General features: G+C 41.7%; 1 protein-coding gene across 1 annotated transcript; it reads left to right on the top strand.

The window, feature by feature from the left end:
• Window positions 1-104: 104 nt before the first annotated feature.
• Window positions 105-26,171, top strand: LOC139762300 (histone H2A-like). The gene is made up of 4 exons (XM_071686899.1): window positions 105-262; window positions 4,836-5,012; window positions 8,531-8,643; window positions 25,469-26,171. Exons 1-4 carry the CDS (start codon window positions 241-243, stop codon window positions 25,559-25,561), a joined length of 405 nt encoding a protein of 134 aa, XP_071543000.1. The 5' UTR covers window positions 105-240; the 3' UTR covers window positions 25,562-26,171.
• Window positions 26,172-27,339: the final 1,168 nt, after the last annotated feature.

The following is a 27,339-nucleotide window of genomic DNA, read 5'->3' as shown; positions in this document are numbered from 1 at the left end:
TCATTCCTATAATTTTATAAAGTTTTTAGAATATTTGTGACACAGTGAACGCGAGCTTCTCATTGGCTCATTCCGTTTGCGCGGCAAAACCCTCAGTCGTGAGTGGCTGGCCGGACGGACCGCTGCCGCCATTGGTCCACACTATATTTTCAATACTGATTCCGCGCACAGAAAGATCACGAATACCGGGAAGAGGAGGAGGAAGTGAATTGTCTTGCTAGATTTTCCCCAGCTTGTAAAATGTCTGGCCGTGGCAAGGGTGGTAAGTGGTCATCGATGGTTTAGGTTCTTTATGATGGTGGTTCCTGGTAAGTTATAAGTGAGGAGTTGTGATATATGGCGGTCTTACAACTGTTGTTGATGAGGGATACGGTAACAGTTGTTCAGCTTTGTTGGGCGCTACATTTGAAATACATGTGCACCACCTTGTCATAGAAAACCTCTAATTTCTTACGTTCGATAGATTGCACTATCTATCGTGGATAGATCTTAAAGTTCTTCCGACAACCCTATTGGTTGACCTGCTGGAGGGTAGAGTGCTTCCATACTCTTCCGCTGGGGGTCAGAGCACATGCTTCCTCTTCAATCCCCAATTTATATATTCTCATGGTGTAATGCTGCTCTGGGGGTACGGTAGTGACTGCTTGACCTCATATGAGGATGGATATAACCCACAGTCTTTAATTTTGTAGGATAAACTAACATCTTGTGTGTTATGCATATGGCAATGGCGTCTCTCGATTCCCATGTGTGTGTGTGTGTGTGTGTGTGTGTGTCAGATGGAAGTGAGAGTTTATAAGTAGAACGATAACACTTAAATACAACTCAGCAACCCTAACTGTGGCCACGGCTGACACAGCAGCCACCACAGCCTTAGCCACAACTGAGTCGGCCACCACAGCCAACCCAGCCACAGCCACACATCACCACTCACACAGTGCTGGACCTAACTACCACAGCTAGATCAGCCACATTTACCACAGCAGAGTCAGCCACACACCACTCTTACCACCACAGCAGTCAGCCACACATTACCCTTTGCTGCCACAGCAGAGTCAGCCACACGTTACCCTTTGCTACCACAGCAGAGTCAGCCACACATTGCTACCACAGCAGAGTCAGCCACACACCACTCATTGCTACCACAGCAGAGTCAGCCACACATTACCCTTTGCTACCACAGCAGAGTCAGCCACACACCACTCATTGCTACCACAGCAGAGTCAGCCACACATTACCCTTTGCTACCACAGCAGAGTCAGCCACACACTACCCTTTGCTACCACAGCAGAGTCAGCCACACACTACCCTTTGCTACCACAGCAGAGTCAGCCACACACTGCCCTTTGCTACCACAGCAGAGTCAGCCACACACTACCCTTTGCTACCACAGCAGAGTCAGCCACACACTGCCCTTTTGCCACCACATGAGTCAGCATACAATTCTGCTGCAGCTGCGTCAGCTGTAAGTGACATTGCTACCTCAGCTGATTCATCTACATGTAGCATCTCTACAGCAGCCAGCCACGCAGCAAGCACCCTGTGCAGTCACAGCAAAGTCATCCACACAATACCGTGTTATCACAGGAGAGTCATCCACACCCTCCCAGCTGCCACACACGGGTGAAGCTCCTTACATGGTCGACTCTTCTCACCCCCATACATTGTCTTGGCAGTCATTTCCAACACATGCATCCACTCCCTCTTTTTTTTTTTTATGTATTTAGGTCCTGTTACTAACAACCACACAACACAGTTGGGACTGCTGTACTCCTGGTCCACATATCTCCTAATCTGAAATGTCCCACATCTACCACTCAAATATCAATCCTACAACAGTCCTTTAGAATACTCCGCTTCTTCCTTGTTTGTCGTCACTTACCCTTTTGTTCCCCTCACTTATGCTTCCTTTAGTGCTCATCTCGCACTGTTCACCTTTCAAGACATTTTCTTGTTCCAGAAGTTTGTCGATACCCTTTCATAGTACAATACTGTGTTCCTGTGTACACAGTAACAGTGTTACTTTGTGCCTAAGAAAAATTGATACTCTGGTATTTACTTGAGTTTGGTTCCACCCAGATTATTGGTAATCTACCAGAGCAGTATAACAATCATTAGACAAGTTGAGAACATCAGCAAAAACTGAAAGATGCTGAATTAGAAGTCATTCACTGATACTTATTTGAGAGATATAGGTGGTAGATGGTATGCAACCAACAAGCAGGGAGGTATATTACCAGCATAACTCGCATGGGTATCGGGAGGGTTAGTGACAGCTAAGTAGCGGGGTAGCACTTCAGTGATTGTCAAGTTACACTCCTCTGACTGAGGTAGCTGTCTTTTCTTTCTGCCTCACTTACATGTAGACTACTGGCACTCTATCCACAAACATACAATATCTCCTTGTCGTACATAACACTTAATACTACTTGACTCGCAGCTCATTCTTCGTAACTAGATTTTCCTGCATTGAGCACTATGTGTTATCCCTGCTTTATTGGAAAATGGTAGGAGCAATAGATAGTAGTAGGTAGGAACATTTAGTCAGAAGCAGTAGGTGGAGACATAAGATAGATGTAGCAGATAGGAACATTAGGTAGTAGTGGTCAGTAGGAGCATAGAAGAATTAGGTAGGAGCCTCGGCAGACACTGTGCTAGAGTTTCCCTCTGTCAGTGGCCTATTAAGGGTGAGGCACTAAAGGATGAGAAGCGGCACTGGAGTTCACTAGTTATGCAGACTCTATTACCGTGGCCACCCCCTTGAGGGAGTTCGAATTGGGATAAGGCTTCAGAGACATAGAGAAAAACTTTGTACAAGTGATAACTGACAAATCACTTTTGAGGTAACTCATCGTAGTTTACAGTGCTGGTGAACAAAAAGTTGCAAAAAAATATCAGATTTTCGACTGCAAATTTCACAGGTCTTATTGCTTTTGACAGGCAGACCTTGAATGAAGATAAGGATGTAACTTAGAAAAGATTTAGTAATACTTTCACTGTAGGGGAGAGAACATGCACCACTGTGTATAAGTTGGTGACTGAGTTTGAAAGTGTGTGAAAGTAGGTAGTAGAGAGTATATGTTAAAAAACAAGCTTATTAGGTTTAGCAAGGTAGAGGGGCAAGTTAGATTGGGTGTGAGTTTGAATGGAGAGAAATTGGAGGAAGGGAAGAGTTTTAGATGTGTGAATGGATATGGTGGCAAATGGAAGCAGAAGTGAGTTACAGTGTGGGTGAGGGGATGAACGTTCTAGGAGCAGTGAAGAATGTGTGGTATGAGAGGTCGTTATCTGAGAGGGCAAGAATGCATATGTTTGAAGGTATGGCACCTCCAACAAATGTTATTTGGATGTGAGGTTATAGATAAGAAGTTAGAGGAGGGTGGATACGTTTGAAATTAGATATTTGAGGACAGTTTTTTGTTTAAGGTGGTTTAAATGGGTAAGTGATAAAAGGGTCAGAGAGTGTTGATAAAAAGTGTGGTTGAGAGCACTGAAGAGACTATACTGAAATGAATTGGACATGGAGAGAATAAGAGATTAGAGGGTGACAAGGGGTTGTATGTCTCAGAAGTGGAGGGAACAAGAAGTGGGAGACCGAATTGGAGGTGGAAGGATGGAATGAAAAAGATTTTGAGTGATTGGGGCTTGAATGTGCAGGAAGGTGAAAAGCGTGCATAGAATGGAGTGAATTTGCCTGCTTTGGTCATAGGGCACATCAAATCAATCCTCCACCACAAAGTTTAATGGCAATTTTACTGTATCGGGTATCGTAGGATTTGTTTCTGCCCAGGAATCATTGTGTTAGCTTGCCTTCGTGCACAAAGCACCCCCCCAAAAAAAAAAAAAAAAAAAACTTGAGGATAGGGTTGAATCATTGACTAGAATAGGATGAAGATAGGGTTGAATCATTGACTAGAATGGGATGAAGATAGGGTTGAATCATTGACTAGAATAGGATAGTTTCCCTAGACTTGAATTCATTATACCTATCTATGAATCTAAGTGTTAGCTCTCTTTACTGCTTCTGTGCACTGCGTACTTGGCTTCAGGTCACTAGAGGTTATTGAACCGTTCTTTTTTCCTCGTGTACCTTTTGTTGCATAACAAAATTGATACTGTAGTTTGCCTTTTCATTTTTTACTGCTGACATTTAAAACATTGATCATCTCGCTATTAAATTTCATTTGCCAAGGTGCACTTAGGTCAAGATTGACATTGGCTAAGATGAATTTATATTCACAGTATACACTATATTAAATGTCATAATGAAAACTATGTGTAGGTCTTCAGAAGGAATGGAGACAGCTAGAACAAGGGTAATTATATATGAGGTAGTGGAGCAGGGGGCCAAAGGTGTCTGGCATCTCAAGGATATATCCACTTATCCATTACTTAGGGGTCATGGTAATGACAACAATTTCTTAATTGCCAGAATATAGCAACTGTTATTTATAATTGGAAAGTGGGTAAGAAACAAAGCAGGGAAGGTACAAACAGCTTTGTAGCAGTTGTTGTGGAACAAGGTGAATGAAACAATGCTGAGAGCATTGGGAAGTTTGAAAGCCTGGTATTGAAATATGAAGTTAGTGTAAAGGTCCATACCCAGATACATGTTGGTACACATACGCCAACTGACACACAGTGAGTGAGAGCAAGTGCAGGCTTTTGTATTAATTGACAGACAGTGGCTGGAGCAAAAGATTCATTAAACATTCTTTAAATTATTGTGTAATGATTTTGCTGTGCCAGTAATTTAGCCATTATACTCACTGCATTTATGAAATTTGATATGAAAGTACATTAGTGAGTTAAAACCAGGTCTCTTTATATCTTAGGTAAAGTGAAGGGAAAGTCTAAGTCTCGATCAAGTCGAGCAGGTCTACAGTTTCCTGTTGGGCGAATACATAGATTGTTACGCAAAGGCAATTATGCTGAGCGTGTAGGTGCTGGTGCCCCAGTGTATTTAGCTGCTGTCATGGAGTACTTGGCTGCTGAGGTCCTAGAGTTGGCAGGTAAGTTGATCCATGTAACACATAATTGATTCATTTTATAATTATAATTTTTATCTATTTCCTTTTACATATACAGATAAATTTGTAAATTCATCAGTAGAAGCTTAGGGTAATTGTTGATCCAATTGAACATTTGTCAATAGCATAGCCATGTATTTGAATATGGTATACCAGATAGCTCAAAGAATGCTTAATTTTTCGGTTGACTCGAATGGTTAGACTTTAGAACATTCATAAGGGAGTTGAAAGGTTGGTGCTTGGTAATGCACATAGTGAAAGTGAAATATTGACTGCTTTTATGTAATTTCTTGTTACTTTTCACGTTCAGCATTATTTGATGAATGAGAAATGCCTCCATTGACAATATTTGATAAATGAGAAACATCTCCATTCACCAACCATTCTATGCAAAATGTTTCCACTCTGCTGTATTCCAAATCCTGCCTCTGGTATCATATGATGTGTTAACCCAAATTGATTATCACAGCATCTGCCCATCTCTTTTAAGTCTTCCTTTCCTTTTTCTTTTTCATATACTTCTGCCATTTCCCTCATTAGCATGATAATGTTCTTGACTAACATTTCATCTGCCTTATGTTCTGCATGACCATACCATCCCAAAAGACCCATTTATGCTCGTTTTGAAAGCATTTTCTTGCACCACAAATACTTATCTTCATTTTTCACTATAATGATAATTCCTATTGTAATCCTTCCCCCCCCTACTGCCACTTCTGACTTTCATAATCTGGGTTTCAACATTGACACTTCAGGGTAGGGACAGGTTCTTCGTGCAAGCATCTTGCACACTTAGCACGAAGAGCACCAGAACTTTAGAACACTTGATTTTCCATTTTTCTAAGACTACTTTCAGCTCATTTTTCCGTCATTTTCTATTTATCGCTATCTCTGACTCCTGTTCCTTTTGGGAACTCCCTCAAGAGGGTGGCCAAAGCAAAACTCTCCATAACTGGTGAGCTCCAGTGCCACTTAGCCTCAAGTACATCAACCTTATCACATCAGAAGCAAAGGGCTATTGTAACTTAGTGGTAGAGGATGTGTGGATTAGGTGTTTGCTTTGAAGAATGTAAGAGAAGTACTTAGAAAAGGAAATGGATTTGTATGTAGCATTTATGGATCTGGAGAAGGCATATGATAAAGTTGATAGAGATGCTCTGTGGAAGGTATTAAGAGTATATGGTGTGGGAGGCAAGTTGTTATAAGCAAAAAGTTTTTATCGAGGATGTAAGGCATGTCTACGTGTAGGAAGAGAGGAAAGTGATTGGTTCTCAGTGAATGTTGGTTTGCGGCAGAGGTGTGTGATGTCTCCATGGTTGTTTAATTTGTTTATGGATGGGGTTGTTAGGGAGGTGAATGCAAGAGTTTTGGAAAGAGGGGCAAGTATGCTGTCTGTTGTGGATGAGAGAGCTTGTGAAGTGAGTAAGTTGTTGTTCGCTGATGATACACCTCTAGTGGCTGATTCGTGTGAGAAACTGCAGAAGCTGGTGACTGAGTTTGGTAAAGTGTGTGAAAGAAGAAAGTTAAGAGTAAATGTGAATAGAGCAAGGTTATTAGGTACAGTAGGGTTGAGGGTCAAGTCAATTGGGAGGTAAGTTTGAATGGAGAAAAACTGGAGGACGTGAAGTGTTTTAGATATCTGGGAGTGGATTTGGCAGCAGATGGAACCATGGAAGCGGAAGTGAATCATAGGGTGAGGGAGGGTGCAAAAATTCTGGGAGCCTTGAAGAATGTGTGGAAGTTGAGAACATTATCTCGGAAAGCAAAATGGGTATGTTTGAAGGAATAGTGGTTCCAACAAGGTTGTATGGTTGTGAGGCGTGGGCTGTGGATAGAGTTGTGCGCAGGATGGTGGATGTGCTGGAAATGAGATGTTTGAGGACAATATGTGGTTTGATCGAGTAAGTAATAGTAGGGTAAGAGAGATGTGTGGTAATAAAAGAGTGTGGTTGAGAGAGCAGAAGAGGGTGTTTTGAAATGGTTTGGTCACATGGAGAGAATGAGCGAGGAAAGAATGACAAAGAGGATATATGTGTCAGAGGTGGAGGGATCGAGGAGAAGTGGGAGACCAAATTGGAGGTGGAAGGATGCACCCAAGGATGGAGTGAAAAAGATTTTGTGTGATCGGGGCCTGAACATGCAGGAGGGTGAAAGGCGTGCAAGGAATAGAGTGAATTGGAACGATGTGGTATACCGGGGTCGATGTGCTGTCAATGGATTGAACCAGGGCATGTGAAGCGTCTGTGGTAAACCATGGAAAGTTTTATGGGGCCTGGGTGTGGAAAGGGAGCTGTGGTTTTGGTGCATTATTACATGACAGCTAGAGACTGAGTGTGAACGAATGTGGCCTTTATTGTCTTTTCCTAGCGCTACCTCGCACACATGAGGGTGGAGGGGGTTGTTATTTCATGTGTGGCAGGGTAGCGATGGGAATGAATAAAGGCAGACAGTATGAGTTATGTACATATGTATATATGTATGTGTGTGTGTGTATATATATGTATACGTTGAGATGTATAGGTATGTATATTTGCGTGTGTGGACTTGTATGTATGTATGTGGGTGGGTGGGACCATTCTTTCGTCTGTTTCCTTGCGCTACCTCGCTAACGCGGGAGACAGCGACAAAGCAAATTAAAAGAAAAATAAACCTCTTAGAGCACTCAAATGCAACTGAGAGATGAGCTATCCCTTTGTGGGTTGGGCCAGTGAAATCCAAGCTATCATGCACTTATCACCTGATCGACATGAGGCCTGCGGATAAAGAGCACATAATTGGCTTTTCTGAGGAAATAGTGTTCTGTGCTTGAAAGAACTTTACTCTAAGTATTTAATGGGAAACTAATTGAGCTGGAATTTACACAGACTTTGCACTTTTGGATGGAATAATCTGTAGCTTTCATCATTCATTGATTAGAGAAGTTGTTGAAATGTTTATCTTAAACTTTTCATAGTACTTAGATATTCTCAAACATTATTATAGCACATATGGCTGAAAGATGTTGCAATTAGATTTTTAGCAATTTTTATGAAATATGTGGTATTTTTAGTAAGTTAGTTGTTCACTAACTTCCAGAGTTTAGAATTACTTCATTAAAGTATATTTCTATAAGAGTAAAGATATTTTTAGCTTTGTATTTTTTCTGTAAATATGCATTTTTGATACTTTTTTTTTTCTTCAATTTTTGAGACCCTCTAGGTGGGTACAGATGTTGGTGCAGAGAACTCATATTTTCAGAATTTTTCCTCATGGATCCACGACTTCACTGAACTACCCCCATATGAATATTAAAAGTGCGAAAAGATCCACCGTACTCTATAGGCTTCAAGTAGTGGTATAAAAAGTTAGCTTGATGTTTAAATATAGCTGGGAAAGGTAAATTGTGTTGATTGGAGCAGCTGCAAGTTCATGTCAGTGTCTTACCTGTTATTCTTTCTGCTGCCATTCAGTAATCATGAGTTATGGATGTTTCACAGCTGTTACATATTAGATTATTACAGGTAATGCAGCTAGAGACAACAAGAAAACTCGAATTATTCCACGTCACCTACAGCTTGCCATTCGCAATGATGAGGAACTTAACAAACTGCTATCTGGAGTTACTATTGCTCAGGTAAGTTTTCAGCTCTAAAAAATGTAGTAATCTGCACCAGTGTGTATGTAATGCTTGGTAGTTTTGGTCACTGGTAGTATCTGATTGGTTCTAGTAGGTTTTGATTTTATAACTTATGCTCATTAAATGGTTTGGTTACATGGAGAGAATGAGTGAGGAAAGATTGGCCAAGAGGATGTATGTGTCGGAGGTGGAGGGAACGAGAAGTTGGAGACCAAATTGGAGGTGGAAAGATGGAGTGAAAAAGATTTTGAGTGATCGGGGCCTGAACATGCAGGAGGGTGAAAGGTGTGCAAGGAATAGAGTGAATTGGAACGATGTGGTATACCAGGGTTGACGTGCTGTCAATGGATTGAACCAAGGCATGTGAAGCATCTGGGGTAAACCATGGAAAGTTCTGTGGGGGCCTGGATGTGGAAAGTGAGCCGTGGTTTCGGTGCATTATTACATGACAGCTAGAGACTGAGTTTGAACGAATGGGGTTTTGATGTCTTTTCCTAGCGCTACGTCGCACACATGCGGGGAAAGGGTGTTGTTATTTCATGTGTGGCGAGGTGGCAATGGGAATGAATAAAGGCAGACAGTATGAATTATGTACATGTGTATATATGTATATGTCTGTGTGTGTATATATATGTATACGTTGAGATGTATAGGTATGTATATTTGCATGTGTGGACGTGTATGTATATACATGTGTATGTGGGTGGGTTGGGCCATTCTTTCATATGTTTCCTTGCGCTACCTCGCTAATGCGGGAGACAGCGACAAAGCAAAGTAAAATGAATATATATATTTTTTTTTTTTTTCGCTGTCTCCCGCGTTTGCGAGGTAGTGCAAGGAAACAGACGAAAGAAATGGCCCAACCCACCCCCATACACATGTATATACATACGTCCACACACGCAAATATACATACCTACACAGCTTTCCATGGTTTACCCCAGACGCTTCACATGCCTTGATTCAATCCACTGACAGCACGTCAACCCCGGTATACCACATCGCTCCAATTCACTCTATTCCTTGCCCTCCTTTCACCCTCCTGCATGTTCAGGCCCCAATCACACAAAATCTTTTTCACTCCATCTTTCCACCTCCAATTTGGTCTCCCTCTTCTCCTCGTTCCCTCCACCTCCGACACATATATCCTCTTGGTCAATCTTTCCTCACTCATTCTCTCCATGTGACCAAACCATTTCAAAACACCCTCTTCTGCTCTCTCAACCACGCTCTTTTTATTTCCACACATCTCTCTTACCCTTACGTTACTTACTCGATCAAACCACCTCAAACCACACATTGTCCTCAAACATCTCATTTCCAGCACATCCATCCTCCTGCGCACAACTCTATCCATAGTCCACGCCTCGCAACCATACAACATTGTTGGAACCACTATTCCTTCAAACATACCCATTTTTGCTCTCCGAGATAATGTTCTCGACTTCCACACATTCTTCAAGGCTCCCAGAATTTTCGCCCCCTCCCCCACCCTATGATCCACTTCCGCTTCCATGGTTCCATCCGGTGCCAGATCCACTCCCAGATATCTAAAACACTTCACTTCCTCCAGTTTTTCTCCATTCAAACTCACCTCCCAATTGACTTGACCCTCAACCCTACTGTACCTAATAACCTTGCTCTTATTCACATTTACTCTTAACTTTCTTCTTTCACACACTTTACCAAACTCAGTCACCAGCTTCTGCAGTTTCTCACAAGAATCAGCCACCAGCGCTGTATCATCAGCGAACAACAACTGACTCACTTCCCAAGCTCTCTCATCCCCAACAGACTTCATACTTGCCCCTCTTTCCAAAACTCTTGCATTCACCTCCCTAACAACCCCATCCATAAACAAATTAAACAACCATGGAGACATCACACACCCCTGCCGCAAACCTACATTCACTAAGAACCAATCACTTTCCTCTCTTCCTACACGTACACATGCCTTACATCCTCGATAAAAACTTTTCACTGCTTCTAACAACTTGCCTCCCACACCATATATTCTTAATACCTTCCACAGAGCATCTCTATCAACTCTATCATATGCCTTCTCCAGATCCATAAATGCTACATACAAATCCATTTGCTTTTCTAAGTATTTCTCACATACATTCTTCAAAGCAAACACCTGATCCACACATCCTCTACCACTTCTGAAACCACACTGCTCTTCCCCAATCTGATGCTCTGTACATGCCTTCACCCTCTCAATCAATACCCTCCCATATAATTTGCCAGGAATACTCAACAAACTTATACCTCTGTAATTTGAGCACTCACTCTTATCCCCTTTGCCTTTGTACAATGGCACTGTGCACGCATTCCGCCAATCCTCAGGCACCTCACCATGAGTCATACATACATTAAATAACCTTACCAACCAGTCAACAATACAGTCACCCCCTTTTTTAATAAATTCCACTGCAATACCATCCAAACCTGCTGCCTTGCCGGCTTTCATCTTCCGCAAAGCTTTTAGTACCTCTTCTCTGTTTACCAAATCATTTTCCCTAACCCTCGCACTTTGCACACCACCTCGACCAAAACACCCTATATCTGCCACTCTATCATCAAACACATTCGACAAACCTTCAAAATACTCACTCCATCTCCTTCTCACATCACCACTACTTGTTATCACCTCCCCATTTGCGCCCTTCACTGAAGTTCCCACTTGCTCCCTTGTCTTACGCACTTTATTTACCTCCTTTCAGAACTTTTTTTTTTTTTTTTGCCGCTGTTTCCCGCGTTTGCGAGGTAGTGCAAGGAAACAGACGAAAGAAGTGGCCCAACCCACCACCATACACATGCCTTGATTTAATCCACTGACAGCACGTCAACCCCGGTATACCACATCGGTCCAATTCGCTCTATTCTTTGCCCTCCTTTCACCCTCCTGCATGTTCAGGCCCCGATCACACAAAATCTTTTTCACTCCATCTTTCCACCTCCAATTTGGTCTCCCTCTTCTCCTCGTTCCCTCCACCTCCGACACATATATCCTCTTGGTCAATCTTTCCTCACTCATTCTCTCCTTGTGACCAAACCATTTCAAAACACCCTCTTCTGCTCTCTCAACCACGCTCTTTTTATTTCCACACATCTCTCTTACCCTTACGTTACTTACTCGATCAAACCACCTCACACCACACATTGTCCTCAAACATCTCATTTCCAGCACATCCATCCTCCTGTGCACAACTCTATCCATAGTCCACGCCTCGCAACCATACAACATTGTTGGAACCACTATTCCTTCAAACATACCCATTTTTGCTTTCCGAGATAATGTTCTCGACTTCCACACATTCTTCAAGGCTCCCAGAAATTTCACCCCCTCCCCCACCCTATGATCCACTTCCGCTTCCATGGTTCCATCCGCTGCCAGATCCACTCCCAGATATCTAAAACACTTCACTTCCTCCAGTTTTTCTCCATTCAAACTCACCTCCCAATTGAATTGACCCTCAACCCTACTGTACCTACTAACCTTGCTCTTATTCACTTTTACTCTTAACTTTCTTCTTTCACACACTTTACCAAACTCAGTCACCAGCTTCTGCAGTTTCTCACATGAATCAGCCACCAGCGCTGTATCATCAGCGAACAACAACTGACTCACTTCCCAAGCTCTCTCATCCCCAACAGACTTCATACTTGCCCCTCTTTCCAAAACTCTTGCATTCACCTCCCTAACAACCCCATCCATAAACAAATTAAACAACCATGGAGACATCACACACCCCTGCCGCAAACCTACATTCACTGAGAACCAATCACTTTCCTCTCTTCCTACATGTACACATGCCTTACATCCTCGATAAAAACTTTTCACTGCTTCTAACAACTTGCCTCCCACACCATATATTCTTAATACCTTCCACAGAGCATCTCTATCAACTCTATCATATGCCTTCTCCAGATCCATAAATGCTACATACAAATCCATTTGCTTTTCTAAGTATTTCTCACATACATTCTTCAAAGCAAACACCTGATCCACACATCCTCTACCACTTCTGAAACCACACTGCTCTTCCCCAATCTGATGCTCTGTACATGCCTTCACCCTCTCAATCAATACCCTCCCATATAATTTGCCAGGAATACTCAACAAACTTATACCTCTGTAATTTGAGCACTCACTCTTATCCCATTTGCCTTTGTACAATGGCACTATGCACGCATTCCGCCAATCCTCAGGCACCTCACCATGAGTCATACATACATTAAATAACCTTACCAACCAGTCAACAATACAGTCACCCCCTTTTTTAATAAATTCCACTGCAATACCATCCAAACCTGCTGCCTTGCCGGCTTTCATCTTCCGCAAAGCTTTTAGTACCTCATGTCTGTTTACCAACTCATTTTCCCTAACCCTCTCACTTTGCACACCACCTCGACCAAAACACCCTATATCTGCCACTCTATCATCAAACACATTCGACAAACCTTCAAAATACTCACTCCATCTCCTTCTCACATCACCACTACTTATCACCCCACTTGCGCCCTTCACTGAAGTTCCCATTTGCTCCTTTGTCTTACGCACTTTATTTACCTCCTTCCAGAACATCTTTTTATTCTCCCTAAAATTTAATGATACTCTCTCACCCCAACTCTCATTTGCCCTTTTTTTCACCTCTTGCACCTTTCTCTTGACCTTCTGTCTCTTTCTTTTATACGTCTCCCACTCAGTTTCATTTTTTCCCTGCAAAAATCGTCCAAATGCCTCTCTCTTCTCTTTCACTAATACTCTTACTTCTTCATCCCACCACTCGCTACCCTTTCTAATCAACCCACCTCCCACTCTTCACATGCCACAAGCATCTTTTGCGCAATCCATCACTGATTCCCTAAATACATCCCATTCCTCCCCCACTCCCCTTACTTCCATTGTTCTCACCTTTTTCCATTCTGTACTCAGTCTCTCCTGGTACTTCCTCACACAAGTCTCCCTCCCAAGCTCACTTACTCTCACCACCCTCTTCACTCCAACATTCACTCTTCTTTTCTGAAAACCCATACAAATCTTCACCTTAGCCTCCACAAGATAATGATCAGACATCCCTCCAGTTGCACCTCTCAGCACATTAATATCCAAAAGTCTCTCTTTCGCGCGCCTGTCATTTATCACGTAATCCAATAACGCTCTCTGGCCATCTCTCTTACTTACATAAGTATACTTATGTATATCTCGCTTTTTAAACCAGGTATTCCCAATCATCAGTCCTTTTTCAGCACATAAATCTACAAGCTCTTCACCATTTCCATTTACAACACTGAACACCCCATGTATACCAATTATTCCCTCAACTGCCACATTACTCACCTTTGCATTCAAATCACCCAACACTATAACCCGGTCTCGTGCATCAAAACCACTAACACACTCATTCAGCTGCTCCCAAAACACTTGCCTCTCATGATCTTTCTTCTCATGCCCAGGTGCATATGCACCAATAATCACCCATCTCTCTCCATCAACTTTCAGTTTTACCCATATTAATCGAGAATTTACTTTCTTACATTCTATCACATACTTCCACAACTCCTGTTTCAGGAGTACTGCTACTCCTTCCCTTGATCTTGTCCTCTCACTAACCCCTGACTTTACTCCCAAGACATTCCCAAACCACTCTTCCCCTTTACCCTTGAGCTTCGTTTCACTCAGAGCCAAAACATCCAGGATCCTTTCCTCAAACATACTACCTATCTCTCCTTTTTTCACATCTTGGTTACATCCACACACATTTAGGCACCCCAATCTGAGCCTTCGAGGAGGATGAGCACTCCCCGCATGACTCCTTCTTCTGTTTCCCATTTTTATTCTCCCTAAAATTTAATGATACTCTCTCACCCCAACTCTCATTTGCCCTTTTTTTCACCTCTTGCACCTTTCTCTTGACCTCCTGTCTCTTTCTTTTATACGTCTCCCACTCAATTGCATTTTTTCCCTGCAAAAATCGTCCAAATGCCTCTCTCTTCTCTTTCACTAATACTCTTACTTCTTCATCCCACCACTCACTACCCTTTCTAATCAACCCACCTCCCACTCTTCTTATGCCACAAGCATCTTTTGCGCAATCCATCACTGATTCCCTAAATACATCCCATTCCTCCCTCACTCCCCTTACTTCCATTGTTCTCACCTTTATATATATATATATATATATATATATATATATATATATATATATATATATATATATATATATATATATATATATATATATGCTCATTAAAAACTCCGTGGAAAAGAACATCAACAAGAAACTCGCCCACATTCTTCAGGCTGATTTAGATAAAGGGTTTCCTGTCAGGAGCTAAATTCTCTTACATGCTAAAAGATTTTCATGGAACATTGATTTGTGAAAATTATCAATTGTTCCATCTTTTAGAGGGGTGAATGAAGAAAGGTTGACAGGGTATGTGTCAGAAGGGAAGGGAACATGGAGAATGGGGAAACCAAATTGGAGAAGGGAGGATGGAGTGAAAAACCATTTTGAACTGTTGGGGTCTGAACATGCAGGAGGGTGAAAGACATCCTCGTGATAGAGTAAATTGGAATGACATGGTATACAGGGGTCACTGTGCTGTCAGTGGACTATGAATGGCATGTGAAACATCCTGAGTAAACCGTGGAAAGGTTTGTGGAGCCTGTTTGTGGGTAGGGTGCTGTGGTTTCGATGCATTATACATGACAGATAGTAAAAGGATTTGAGCAGATGCAGCCTTTCTTTGTCTGTTCCTGGTGATGCCTCATGAAAAGGAGAAATGACAATGTTATGAAATATTAGCAAGGGTAATGAAAATCTGATTTATTCCATCAAGGTTTGAAATTTTTAGGTAGTAGGAAAGATAATTCTAAATCAAAAAGAAAAAGCACCAGGGTCACCTGAATCCTCCCATGGTCAGATATAGGGCTTACATGAGATGTAGGCCGTTCTCCTAACACTCTTGATGCTCAGTCATTTCCAGCTTCTCAGCAGTGCTGGATCTCTTAATGCATGCAATGCTGATACCACTCATATCTCAAATTCAAAAGGACACCTTTGTACCATAAAAATTCACCGGTTGCATAAGAATAGGCACCAAGTTGATCTAGCATTAGCCTATCTCAGACTGGCTGGCAGTGAACAAGTTTTTTTTTACGAGAAAATATTGCCCTATTTGATATTTGGAAAGTGTAAAAATGTGTTTTTGTGCAGGTAGAGCATTTTATGATGGTAAGATTAAGAATGCATGCATAGTGCCATTGTACAAAGGCAAAGGGGATAAGAGTGAGTGCTCAAATTACAGAGGTATAAGTTTGTTGAGTATTCCTGGTAAATTATATGGGAGGGTATTGATTGAGAGGGTGAAGGCATGTACAGAGCATCAGATTGGGGAAGAGCAGTGTGGTTTCAGAAGTGGTAGAGGATGTGTGGATCAGGTGTTTGCTTTGAAGAATGTATGTGAGAAATACTTAGAAAAGCAAATGGATTTGTATGTAGCATTTATGGATCTGGAGAAGGCATATGATAGAGTTGATAGAGATGCTCTGTGGAAGGTATTAAGAATATATGGTGTGGGAGGCAAGTTGTTAGAAGCAGTGAAAAGTTTTTATCGAGGATGTAAGGCATGTGTACGTGTAGGAAGAGAGGAAAGTGATTGGTTCTCAGTGAATGTAGGTTTGCGGCAGGGGTGTGTGATGTCTCCATGGTTGTTTAATTTGTTTATGGATGGGGTTGTTAGGGAGGTGAATGCAAGAGTTTTGGAAAGAGGGGCAAGTATGAAGTCTGTTGGGGATGAGAGAGCTTGGGAAGTGAGTCAGTTGTTGTTCGCTGATGATACAGCGCTGGTGGCTGATTCATGTGAGAAACTGCAGAAGCTGGTGACTGAGTTTGGTAAAATGTGTGAAAGAAGAAAGTTAAGAGTAAATGTGAATAAGAGCAAGGTTATTAGGTACAGTAGGGTTGAGGGTCAAGTCAATTGGGAGGTAAGTTTGAATGGAGAAAAACTGGAGGAAGTAAAGTGTTTTAGATATCTGGGAGTGGATCTGGCACCGGATGGAACCATGGAAGTGGAAGTGGATCATAGGGTGGGGGAGGGGGCGAAAATCCTGGGAGCCTTGAAGAATGTGTGGAAGCAGAGAACATTATCTCGGAAAGCAAAAATGGGTATGTTTGAAGGAATAGTGGTTCCAACAATGTTGTATGGTTGCGAGGCGTGGCCTATGGATAGAGTTGTGCGCAGGAGGATGGATGTGCTGGAAATGAGATGTTTGAGGACAATGTGTGGTGTGAGGTGGTTTGATCGAGTAAGTAACGTAAGGGTAAGAGAGATGTGTGGAAATAAAAAGAGCATGATTGAGAGAGCAGAAGAGGGTGTTTTGAAATGGTTTGGGCACATGGAGAGAATGAGTGAGGAAAGATTGACCAAGAGGATATATGTGTCGGAGATGGAGGGAACGAGGAGAAGTGGGAGACCAAATTGGAGGTGGAAAGATGGAGTGAAAAAGATTTTGTGTGATCGGGGCCTGAACATGCAGGAGGGTGAAAGGAGGGCAAGGAATAGAGTGAATTGGATCGATGTGGTATACCGGGGTTGACGTGCTGTCAGTGGATTGAATCAGGGCATGTGAAGCGTCTGGGGTAAACCATGGAATGCTGTGTAGGTATGTATATTTGCATGTGTGGACGTATGTATATACATGTGTGTATATACATGTGTACGGGGGTGGGTTGGGCCATTTCTTTCGTCTGTTTCCTTGCGCTACCTCGAGCGACAAAGCAAAAAAAAAAAAAAAGATTAAGAAACAGTGCAGAGAAGTGATGTGCTAATACGCTGTCACATTTTCCTGAGCTCACCGCTTACACTTGTCACCTCCAAAATAACTTTCATGACTGTACCAAGGAGAAATGTGTACCAATCTCTTTCATCTACAGTGTCCGCAAAAACCCTTTTCTGCCTCCTTTTACATTTTCAAAGGCAATGTCACATTTAATTCTAAGCTTTGTCACCTCTCCTGTGGCCTTGATTACTATTTGCAGACATCTGGGCATGGAATTAGCAGAGTTCCTGTAGTATTTAAGGTCAGTGTTTTGGGTCCATAGGGTCTTGATCTGAATTTGGAGAGGCACTGATGAAGCGTTGTAGGAAGCAGGTGCCTGATCAAGTTTTCCCAGTGCGCCAAGAAATTTCAAGTGTGTTAACATTTTCTTGCTTCTAGGCTAGAATTTAGGCTTTCTCCTCCTCAAAAAGGTAAGAGCCAACAATCTAGAAGCTTAGGTGGAAGAAATGCAGTGCCCAGAAATGAAATTCCAGAATGAAGTGGCAGCTAGGGAAAGTAAAGAGAGAACATCCTTCCCTCGTGATAGCCTGAGGTTCATTGTTGATGTTCACGCTATTAGAAATACTAGTCAACAACAAGATGCACAGTGATTTCACCTTAAGTATGTCATATTCTTATCATCATGACAAATCGTAGCCATGTATCTCGAAAACATAATTGGGGATGAACAATGTTTTTTGCGGACAATGGATCTTTTTGGCATTACTTTTTATATTGTCGTGTTTATACCAGTTGATAGGTACCCATGGTAACACTTGTTTTTCCTGTTATTGTAACCGTTATCTCATTATTTCGTGACATGCTTGCTTTTGTTCAAGTTCTTGTGCAGAGCTCTGCTTTGATGTTTTAAGCAGCTGTTGCATGTGTTTGTTGTGTTTCCTATGTTAAAAAAGGTAGTGCCAGGAACATACAAAGAAAAAGCCTCATTTGCTCACATTCATCTTGCTGCTGTCATGTATAATGCACCAAAATGCAATCCCTTATCCACAGCCAGGCCCCACATATCTTTCCATGTTTCTTTTTTGGCTGTTTTATTATGCCCCAGTTCGGTCCATTGACATGTTGCTCTCTGTATACCACATCCCTCTAATTCACTCTATCTTGTGCATGTATTTCACCCTTCTGCACCTTCAGGTCCTATGCACTAAAAATCTTTTTCACTCCATGCTTCCATTTCCAGTGTGGTCTCCCCCTTTTCCATGTCCCCTCCACTTCTGACACAAATATTCTCTTCAGCTTTCAACCATTATGTTTTTTTTTTTTTTTTACACCACCTCTCTTTTACTTCTGTCTTACCATATCATTACTTTTTCACTACATTCCTTCAATCTCTGATTCAGGCTTTCCCTTTTCCTTGTCCTCTCCATTAAAGATACAAAAACTTTCTTTTCAACCTTTGCTCATTCATTTGCTCCATATGTTCAAACCATATCGCATTCCTTCTTCAGTTCTTTCAAACCATACTTATTACCATACCTCTTAACACATCATTTCTTAGAATTTTTTTCACTCTGTCCTTCCATCTACAGTTTGGTTCCCACTTTTCTTTGTTCATATCACTTCAAACACATGTATCCTCTTTGTCAATCTTTCTTCACTCTTTCCCTCCACATGTTCGAACCATTTTAGCACACCCTCATCGGCTCATTCAACCATAATATACTTTTTACCTCACCTCTCCCATACCCTATCATTACTTACTTGATTAACCCAACTATTTATTTTATCTGTATCTCTGATCTTTGTTCCCTCTAGGAACCCCCATCAAGGGGATGGCCACTGCAAAAGTCTCTATTCCTGTCCTTACATTCCTCACTCACATACACCATTCCATGTATTCATCCACTTTTTCTCTCCCTCCAGTATTCTTCCACTATTTGCCCATGGTCTTCCTCTCATGCCAATCCCTTTGATTGTATTATCCTACTCTCTCCTTGTGAACTTTGTCTTGCATTCTTTCCACATTCCCAAATCAACTCAAAAGTATTACATTTCACCCACTCTACCACTATACAATTCATTCTCGTTTCCTTCCCTGCCATAGCACATCTTTCATACACCTATTCATTTCTTTCTTCGTTCCATCCAGTCATATGCACTCAGCTTATTTTTACAGCCTGAATTCTTGACCTCTGCAACTCATTTCATATCCATGTTTCAGTAGCATAGTCATTGGAATGACTAATGCTGCCCCTTGATCCTCTCTTCACTTCCATACTTACACCTCTACCCTTCCCTCTCCTTCCAGCTGACCTAACTTACCCAAGACAGATCTTAGATACTTAAGTTCAGCCACCAGCGCTGTTTCATCAGCAAACAACAACTGACTCGCTTCCCAAGCTCTCTCATCCACAACAGACAGCATACTTGCCCCTCTTTCCAAAACTCTTGCATTCACCTCTCTAACAACCCCATCCATAAACAAATTAAACAACCATGGAGACATCACACACCCCTGCCGCAAACCTACATTCACTGAGAACCAATCACTTTCCTCTCTTCCTACACGTACACATGCCTTACATCCTCAATAAAAACTTTTCACTGCTTCTAACAACTTGCCTCCCACACCATATATTCTTAATACCTTCCACATAGCATCTCTATCAACTCTATCATATGCCTTCTCCAGATCCGTAAATGCTACATACAAATCCATTTGCTTTTCTAAGTATTTCTCACATACATTCTTCAAAGCAAACTCCTGATCCACACATCCTCTACCACTTCTTAAACCACACTGCTCTTCCCCAATCTGATGCTCTGTACATGTCTTCACCCTCTCAATCAATACCCTCCCATATAATTTACCAGAAATACTCAACACTTTTTTTTTTTCCGCTGTCTCCTGCGTTTGTGAGGTAGCGCAAGGAAACAGACGAAAGAAATGGCATAACCCACCCCCATACACATTTATATACATACGTCCACACACGCAAATATACATACCTACACAGCTTTCCATGGTTCACCCCAAACGCTTCACATGCCCTGATTCAATCCACTGACAGCACGTCAACCCCGGTATACCACATCGATCCAATTCACTCTATTCCTTGCCCTCCTTTCACCCTCCTGCATGTTCAGGCCCCGATCACACAAAATCTTTTTCACTCCATCTTTCCACCTCCAATTTGGTCTCCCACTTCTCGTTCCCTCCACCTCCGACACATATATCCTCTTGGTCAATCTTTCCTCACTCATTCTCTCCATGTGCCTAAATCATTTCAAAACACTCTCTTCTGCTCTCTCAACCACGCTCTTTTTATTTCCACACATCTCTCTTACCCTTACGTTACTTACTCGATCAAACCACCTCACACCACACATTGTCCTCAAACATCACATTTCCAGCACATCCATCCTCCTGCGGACAACTCTATCCATAGCCCACGCCTCGCTACCATACAACATTGTTGGAACCACTATTTCTTCAAACATACCCATTTTTGCTTTCTGAGATAATGTTCTCGACTTCCACACATTCTTCAAGGCTCCCAGGATTTTTGCTCCCTCCCCCACCCTATGATCCACTTCCGCTTCCATGGTTCCATCCGCTGCCAGATCTACTCCCAGATATCTAAAACACTTTACTTCCTCCAGTTTTTCTCCATTCAAACTTACCTCCCAATTGACATGACCCTCAACTCTACTGTACCTAATTACCTTGCTCTTATTCACATTTACTCTTAACTTTCTTCTTCCACACACTTTACCAAACTCAGTCACCAGCTTCTGCAGTTTCTCACATGAATCAGCCACCAGCGCTGTATCATCAGCGAACAACAACTGACTCACTTCCCAAGCTCTCTCATCCCCAACAGACTTCATACTTGCCCCTCTTTCCAAAACTCTTGCATACACCTCCCTAACAACCCCATCCATAAACAAATTAAACAACCATGGAGACATCACACACCCCTGCCGCAAACCTACATTCACTGAGAACCAATCACTTTCCTCTCTTCCTACACGTACACATGCCTTACATCCTCGATAAAAACTTTTCACTGCTTCTAACAACTTGCCTCCCACACCATATATTCTTAATACCTTCCACAGAGCATCTCTATCAACTCTATCATATGCCTTCTCCAGATCCATAAATGCTACATACAAATCCATTTGCTTTTCTAAGTATTTCTCACATACATTCTTCAAAGCAAACACCTGATCCACACATCCTCTACCACTTCTGAAACCACACTGCTCTTCCCCAATCTGATGCTCTGTACATGCCTTCACCCTCTCAATCAATACCCTCCCATATAATTTACCAGGAATACTCAACAAACTTATACCTCTGTAATTTGAGCACTCACTCTTATCCCCTTTGCCTTTGTACAATGGCACTATGCACGCATTCCGCCAATCCTCAGGCACCTCACCATGAGTCATACATACATTAGATAACCTTACCAACCAGTCAATAATACAGTCACCCCCTTTTTTAATAAATTCCACTGCAATACCATCCAAACCTGCTGCCTTGCCGGCTTTCATCTTCCGCAAAGCTTTTACTACCTCTTCTCTGTTTAGCAAATCATTTTCCCTAACCCTCTCACTTTGCACACCACCTTGACCAAAACACCCTATATCTGCCACTCTATCATCAAACACATTCAACAAACCTTCAAAATACTCACTCCATCTCCTTCTCACATCACCACTACTTGTTATCACCTTCCCATTTGCGCCCTTCACTGAAGTTTCCATTTGCTCCCTTGTCTTACGCACTTTATTTACCTCCTTCCAGAACATCTTTTTATTCTCCCTAAAATTAATGATACTCTCTCACCCCAACTCTCATTTGCCCTCTTTTTCACCTCTTGCACCTTTCTCTTGACCTGTCTCTTTCTTTTATACATCTCCCACTTAATTGCATTTTTTCCCTGCAAAAATCGTCCAAATGCCTCTCTCTTCTCTTTCACTAATAATCTTACTTCTTCATCCCACTACTCGCTACCCTTTCTAATCAACCCACCTCCCACTCTTCTCATGCCACAAGCATCTTTTGCACAATCCATCACTGATTCCCTAAATACATCCCATTACTCCCCCACTCCCCTTACTTCCATTGTTCTCACCTTTTTCCATTCTGTACTCAGTCTCTCCTGGTACTTCCTCACACAAGTCTCCTTCCCAAGCTCACTTACTCTCACCACCCTCTTCACCCCAACATTCACTCTTCTTTTCTGAAAACCCATACAAATCTTCACCTTAACCTCCACAAGATAATGATCAAACTTATACCTCTGTAATTTGAGCACTTACCTTTGTCCCCTTTTCCTTTGTACAATGGCACTATGCAAGCATTCCGCCAATCCTCAGGCACCTCACCATGAATCATACATACGTTAAATAACCTTACCAACCAGTCAACAATACAGTCGCCCCCTTTTTTAATAAATTCCACTGCAATACCATCCAAACCCGCTGCCTTGCTGTATATAAGTTTGTCTGTGTATGTATATGTATGTATACGTTGAAATGTATAGGTATGTATATGTGCATATGTTGGCGTTTATGTGTATACATGTGTATGAGGGTGGGTTGGGCCATTCTTTCGTCTGTTTCCTTGTGCTACCTCTGTAATGTGGGAGACCGACAAAGTATAATAATCTTTAAAGTATTTCTTGCACAATATGCAAATTAAAACATTGCAAAGCTTCTTGAAGGAAATGCAGTGGAAAGTGATGTAAAGCCTGCTGCCATTACCATATGCTTCAAATATACTTCAGTTTCCTCTGTGAAACGGGAGAGATCCTTTTCTACCCTGAAGGATATTTTCTCTTACAAGAAGCAAAGTTTTATGTTTGAGAATTTAAAGAAGTCATCTTATGCAGTTGATGATTGAATTTCCCAACATTTTCCACATTTTTATGAGAGTAGATGCTGAATGAAAGCAGAATTATATTTTCATGCAGTAAAAGCATTCATTGTTTTCATAATTTCTCCAAAAGGAAATGAAGTTTGTTAGAATTGGAATTTTTCCATGTGCAGGAAACTACCCATTTTGTCGTGTACATTTTTTAACAGAAAACAGTGAAAGTTGAGAATTTTATAAAATTTTTGTAGACAAATGCATGCACAGATGTTTTGTGCATGTTTTCTGTCATAGAAGAAGCAAAATTTCATTTGAGAAAATAGAAATCTACAATTTGAACAACCAGTAATGAAACTACCAACAGTTTAGCTCACTGAGAGTGTTGTGCATTATTTATTTTTTTTTTTTTATTATACTTTGTCGCTGTCTCCCGCGTTTGTGCATTATTATTATTATTATTATTATTATTGTGGAGTGGATCTGGCAGCGGATGGAAACATGGAAGCGGAAGTGGATCATAGGGTGGGGGAGGGGGCGAAAATTCTGGGAGCCTTGAAGAATGTGTGGAAGTCGAGAACATTATCTCGGAAAGCAAAAATGGATATGTTTGAAGGAATAGTGGTTCCAACAATGTTGTATGGTTGCGAGGCGTGGACTATGGATAGAGTTGTGCGCAGGAGGATGGATGTGCTGGAAATGAGATGTTTGAGGACAATGTGTGGTGTGAGGTGGTTTGATCGAGTAAGTAACGTAAGGGTAAGAGAGATGTGTGGAAATAAAAAGAGCGTGGTTGAGAGAGCAGAAGGGGGTGTTTTGAAATGGTTTGGTCACATGGAGAGAATGAGTGAGGAAAGATTGACCAAGAGTATATATGTGTCGGAGGTGGAGGGAACGAGGAGAAGAGGGAGACCAAATTGGAGGTGGAAAGATGGAGTGAAAAAGATTTTGTGTGATCGGGGCCTGAACATGCAGGAGGGTGAAAGGAGGGCAAGGAATAGAGTGAATTGGATCGATGTGGTATACCGGGGTTGACGTGCTGTCAGTGGATTGAATCAAGGCATGTGAAGCGTCTGGGGTAAACCATGGAAAGCTGTGTAGGTATGTATATTTGCGTGTGTGGACGTATGTATATACATGTGTATGGGGGTGGGTTGGGCCATTTCTTTCGTCTGTTTCCTTGCGCTACCTCGCAAACGCGGGAGACCAAAAAAAAAATTATTATTATTATTATTTTTTTTTTTTTTTTTTTTTTTTTTTTTTTTTTTTTTTTATACTTTGTCGCTGTCTCCCGCGTTTGCGAGGTAGCGCAAGGAAACAGACGAAAGAAATGGCCCAACCCCCCCCCCCCCCCATACACATGTACATACACACGTCCACGTCCGTTATTATTATTATTATTATTCTTTCTTTTCTTTCATACTATTCGCCATTTCCTGCATTAGCGAGGTAGCGTTTAGAACAGAAGACTGGGCCTTTGAGGGAATATCCTCACCTGGCCCCCTTCTCTGTTCCTTCTTTTGGAAAATTAAAAAAAAAAAGAGGGGAGGATTTCATTATTATTATTACCAGTTGTATTGGGAGTAGTATTTTTTATTTCTTTTTCGAATGTTAGCATGGTATTGTTGTAGATGAAGAAAGGTAACATCCATTCTTTAGCTCTCATGTGCAAAACACTAAAGTCACAAATACTTATCCTCTACCAAGCCCTACAGACTTTTCCATGGTTTCCCCATCTGCTTTACATGCCCAGTTTCAGTTTATTTGCAGCATATTGCCCATATAAACCACATCGTTCCAATTCACTTCATCCCATCTGTGCCTTTCATCTTCCTGTATGTTCAGGCCCATATCAGTCAAAATATTTTTCACTCCCTCATTCTATCTTCAGTTACCTTCCCCTTCTCCCTGTTCCCTCCACTTCTGACATATATAAACTCTCTGTGGACCTCTTCCCACTCATTGTCTCCATGTGTCCACACCATTTCAGGACACCCTTGTCTTATTACCTCACAATACATTCTCCCTCCTTTCCATGTCCTTATTAATACCCGATCCCTCATATCCATAGATCATTGATGGGACTACCATACCTTCAGACATACCCATTTTTGCCCTCCTGGATAACGACCTCTCTTTTCACACAGGGAGGTGTACTACCAAATATTCAGGCTGTGTTGCTGCCAAAGAAGACAGAAACAAAGGTGGGGAAGCTAAAGAGTCAGTCTCAGGAATACTAGATACGTGGATCTACAGAATGTATTGTGTGGTCTGGATGAACAAGGGACATTACTTAGGGATGAAATCCAATGTATATCCGAGAGATGTTTAAAGTGAATGTAGCCAATTTATCTTTTTTGTGAACACCACTTTATTTTTCTTCCTGAAAATGAGAAGGGAACACTTTCCGTAATATTGGACAACAATGGTGACCCCTTTTGGATGTCTTTAATTCGGTGTATTGTTTGTTGGAATGGTCTTTTTACTTGGCATTGTTCTGGAAGTGTGAAGGGCAGTTCATAATTGCTCAAATGCTCAGCATTGTCAGGTTGGAATTACTATTATGCCTGATGTTGAGCAGTTTTTACCCATTCCAAGGTTGACTCATTGCTGTACCTTCAATGTTTAATCTACTGAATAATTATTCCTATGATATTGGAGTTTTGGATAAGGTCCTGGCAATGCACTGTCCTGGCTGTTCACTATTATTATACCATTTTGATCTGTCATTTCTCGTCTACCATGGTTCATTGAAGTACAATTTTTAGTTTAAGGTCATTTCAGAATGTGACATTATTTTACTGCCAGACTGGTCATGTTTTGTGCTTTTGTATTAAATAAATGATTTTATTGTTGTTTTTAATGTTTCCACTTATATTTCAGCAGATATCTAAGTTTAGGTAAATTGTTTACAAGTACGTATGAAATGACAAGGAAAAATGTTAAAACAATATGTTTACTAGCCATTATGATGAATTTGAACATTGAAGAGGAGAATAGAAATTGATGGTTGGTGGTAGTGATGGTAAGATTAAAGTTGGAAAATGAGATGGTATCTACATGTTTGGCCCAACTTTGACCACTATATTATCAGAATATATATTTATTCTATGGAAAGTTTTGTGGGGCCTAGATGTGGAAAGGGAGCTGAGGTTTCGGTGCATGACACATGACTAGCTAGAGACTGAGTGTGAACGAATTTGCCCTTAGTTGTGTTTTCCTAGCGCTACCTCACACACGCGGGGGGAGACGGGAGTGCCTTTCATGTGTTTGGGAATGGATGAAGGCAGCAAGTATGAATATGTACATGTGTCTATGTCCCTGGGGATAGGAGAGAAAGGATACTTCCTACGCATTCCCTGTGTGTTGTAGAAGGTGACTAAAGGGGATGGGAGCAGGGGGGGCTAGAACCCCCCCCCCCCCTTTGTATTTTAAATTTCTAAGCGCGGAAACCGGATGAGTTATGCGGGTAGAGCTCATCCTCCTCAAAGGCTCAGATTGGGGTGTCTAAATGTGTGTTGATGTAACCAAGATGAGGAAAAAAGGAGAGATAGCATGTTTGAGGAAAGGAACATGGATGTTTTGGCTCTGAGTGAAATGAAGCTCAAGGGTGAAGGGGAAGAGTGGTTTGGGAATGTCTTGGGTGTAAAGTCAGGGGTTGGTGAGAGGACAAGAGTAAAGGATGGAGTTGCACTACTCCTGAAGCAAGAGTTGTGGGAGTATGTGATAGAGTGTGAGAAAGTAAGCTAGATTGATATGGATAAAACTGAAAATGGATGGAGAGAGATGGGTGATTATTGGTGCCTATGCTCCTGGTGATGAGAAGAAAGATCATGAGAGGCAAGTGTTTTGGGAGCAGCTGAGTGAGTGTTAGCAGCGTTGGTGCACGAGACTGGGTTATAGTGATGGGTGATTTGAATGCAGAGGTGAGTAATGTGGCAGTTGAGGGTATAACTGGTGTACATGGAGTGTTCGTTGTTGTAAATGGAAATGGCGGGGAGCTTGTAGATTTATGTGC

Source organism: Panulirus ornatus, chromosome 43 (genome assembly GCF_036320965.1).
Source record: "Panulirus ornatus isolate Po-2019 chromosome 43, ASM3632096v1, whole genome shotgun sequence".
Lineage (NCBI taxonomy): Eukaryota > Metazoa > Arthropoda > Malacostraca > Decapoda > Palinuridae > Panulirus > Panulirus ornatus.
This window is presented reverse-complemented; position numbering and strand designations above follow the sequence as displayed.

What these genes read in the sequence shown, in the direction of transcription:
- LOC139762300 (XM_071686899.1), top strand. Translation starts at nt 241, where the DNA reads ATGTCTGGCCGTGGCAAGGGTG. An exon ending in GTCTGGCCGTGGCAAGGGTG is followed by an intron (nt 263 to 4,835) that starts GTAAGTGGTCAT and finishes TTTATATCTTAG; the next exon opens with GTAAAGTGAAGGGAAAGTCT. An exon ending in CTGGAGTTACTATTGCTCAG is followed by an intron (nt 8,644 to 25,468) that starts GTAAGTTTTCAG and finishes CTTTTCACACAG; the next exon opens with GGAGGTGTACTACCAAATAT.